Source organism: Corvus brachyrhynchos, unplaced genomic scaffold (genome assembly GCF_000691975.1).
Source record: "Corvus brachyrhynchos isolate BGI_N302 unplaced genomic scaffold, ASM69197v1 scaffold1097, whole genome shotgun sequence".
Classification (NCBI taxonomy): Eukaryota; Metazoa; Chordata; class Aves; order Passeriformes; family Corvidae; genus Corvus; species Corvus brachyrhynchos.
Genome location: NW_008239003.1, coordinates 209,084 through 211,831, shown reverse-complemented (window position 1 = coordinate 211,831; position 2,748 = coordinate 209,084). Strand labels below are relative to the sequence as shown.

General features: G+C 40.9%; 1 protein-coding gene across 1 annotated transcript in view; it reads right to left on the bottom strand.

The window, feature by feature from the left end:
- Positions 1-2,748, bottom strand: part of MSH3 (mutS homolog 3) — a gene marked incomplete at its 5' end in the record, with an annotated part of 87,898 nt that overhangs the window by 25,056 nt on the left and 60,094 nt on the right. Inside the window, 2 exons of the mRNA XM_017739005.1 lie at positions 3-74; positions 1,377-1,441. Coding sequence (XP_017594494.1) covers positions 3-74; positions 1,377-1,441 — 137 coding nt within the window. The remainder of the gene's footprint in view (positions 1-2; positions 75-1,376; positions 1,442-2,748) is intronic.

The window sequence follows — 2,748 nt, the reverse complement described above, 5'->3', positions numbered from 1 at the left end:
GCTCCCGGAGCGGGTTCAGGAGTCTGTAATTTTCTGTAATGAAAGGCGAGTGGAAGCGGCTGACAGCTTTTGTGCTGCAACGGAGAGAAAGGACTGATTGGAAATCAAGGTTACCAGGCAATCAGCTACACCATCTACATGCAAAATTGGAGTAATTTCCTTAATCTCTGTAAGCCTCGACAATGGATGCTCTAAAAAAAAAAAAAAGCTCTTCCATTGTGATACCAAACCCTATAGATTCCAGTGGCCTCTACTGTGAAAAAAGTGGTATCAGAAGGCTTTGAAATGCTGTGCACAGTGTGGCATTATCACCCAAGCTTACGTATTTCACAAAACTGCTCAGCCATAACTGCCCAAGTGAATGACTTTGCTGTGACGGGTTGATATACAATGAACTAGACAAAACCAGATTCACTTTAAAGAGGAAAACTTCATGATAAGCCTGAAATAAACATGGAAAATACAGATGGTCTTGCTAGTTTCCACTTGAGGCACTTGCTATTTACTCATGTATTTTCATTAAGGACTCCATTTGGCATATCCAGGCATTCTTTTACAGAATCCAGACTAGCTGTAATTTGTTCACCAAGTTAATTCTGTCTGATCTGTGCACTTTTGAGTATTAAAAGAAGTTTAATTAAAAGAGAATTGAGTGTTAATTCTTGCATAAGTGAATTGAGCATCACTTCAGAGTTGGTGAGAGATGTCTGTGCTCACACATTACACACTGGGGCTTGTGGAGAATTCAGCATTTACATGGACATTGTAACTTTCAGGTATTCAACCCATTCAAATCATAAATCAAATCACTGAAAAGAAAAAAAGCCAACTACATCATTGAGTCCATCTCTGTTTCATCTGCTGGAAAATTATCCAGAATCAAGCTTACATTACACCAAGTCCCAAGGCAAGAAAAGCTTGCCTGTATGAGTAAGCAAAATGGTATTTTAAATGCACTGAATTTACCGAGGTGTATGAGCAGATGTTAGCACAGCTACTTTGACCTTTCTGAATAAAACAAAAACAATCAAAACTGTATGAAGGATCTGCACGTGCAAGCTACAGGCACAACTGAATCAAGGCCATAGTTCTGACACCAGGACATGCACCTTGAAAGATGGGGTGAGTAATTCTGTGCTCTGAGGATGTACTGTGTAAAAACAAATGTTGTAAGAAATCAATTTTCCTCAGTTTTGTTTGGATTGTTTTGCTTTTAAGCAATAAATTTATTACTTGGTTGGGTTTTCAGCTAAAAAAAACCCCAACAAACCTAAACACATGGGACGATGAAAATGTGCATGTAATCAATTGTAATACCAAAATACCTCTTGATTTTTCTTCTCTATTAGAACAAACTTCAAAGACATTTTACATACCTACTAACCATAACCCAGTCAGATGGCACAGATGATTTATGGGAATTCTTGACTTCTATCAAAAACTAAAATAACAGAAATGTAACGTTACACATGATGGGAAGTCAAAGGAAGAGCAGAGAATCAGAATCGTCATTTATCAAACTGCAAGCCTCAGAGGAAAAACCATATTGAGCCTGAAGAGAAAGAGCAGACCAGAAGGGAATGTTCTTTTCTCCCCCAAAAAAGCTGGGGTTATGACATACATAACCCCTCTGCACCTACACAACTTTGCTTCAGGTTCAAATGAACGCAGGTCAGAAAAGGAGGCACAGGGAAAAGCAGCAGCAGTGTCAAGATGCTCAGCGCAGTGAAATTTACGTGACGTGTTTATTGCGGTATTTTATATGATTCATGTCAGTTATCTTTGTAACAATAGCCTGAGGTCCTGGATGTCAGAGAGTGGAGGCATTCTCACGTCACAGAATTCAGCTGGAAAACGAATTTCCTGCACAGATTAGGTTAACACAGAACCTGACCACATTTATGGAAAGCCACAAGACCCATCCATGTCTGACAAAACTTTTCCATTGTGGTTAATAAGATTTAGATAGAAACTTCCAGAGGAGCCAGCAATCACCCCCAAGAACAAACAAGGATAACAGTCCTAACACACAAATACAGCAAGGACAGAGGGCACTGGTTCTTAATTCACCCAAAACATTTCCAAGATATTTCTCTGTTGTGAAGGAGCATTTGAATTTTACATCTATCAGGGTGATACAAGAACGTAAGGAGAATATACCATACAGATCTAAAGAAGAAAGAGCTCAAACCAAATAAATTCCTGTTCCAGTCCTGTGTTCTACTCCTCCCATACAATTAAGTTTCCATTATTTCCATTCCTCTGGCATCTTTCTTTTCCTCACTGACCATCTTCTCTGACCCCTCTCTGCTGCCTCTTTTGGTGTCTGTGAAACACCCACACCAGATGTCATTAAATAAGAGCTATCCCCAACCTCTGCAGCTCCTTTCATCAAGGCACCAGACACATCTCTGTCTGCAAAGGCTTCTGAGCCGTGCCCTGCAACAAAGGCCTCCTCTCTGAAATGTGTGCAGTGACTGCTGGCTCCAAAACCACTTTTCAGTCCTTCCTCGGATGCTCTCCTCCCTTTGATGAGTTCCTCTCTTTTTCTTTACTTCACACAGATGGCAGCTATTAACCCAGCTTCCCTGAGAGAAACCTTGCAAATCCTGCTCTTCCCTGCCTCAGATAATACTCAAACACTCTTTTCACTCTTCCCTTGGATTTCAGCTTCTGTGCTGACAGCCAACCCGACTCTGGGGCTGTGTGTTTCCTGTTCTCAGCTTCACCCTCAGCAGGCACATCCAC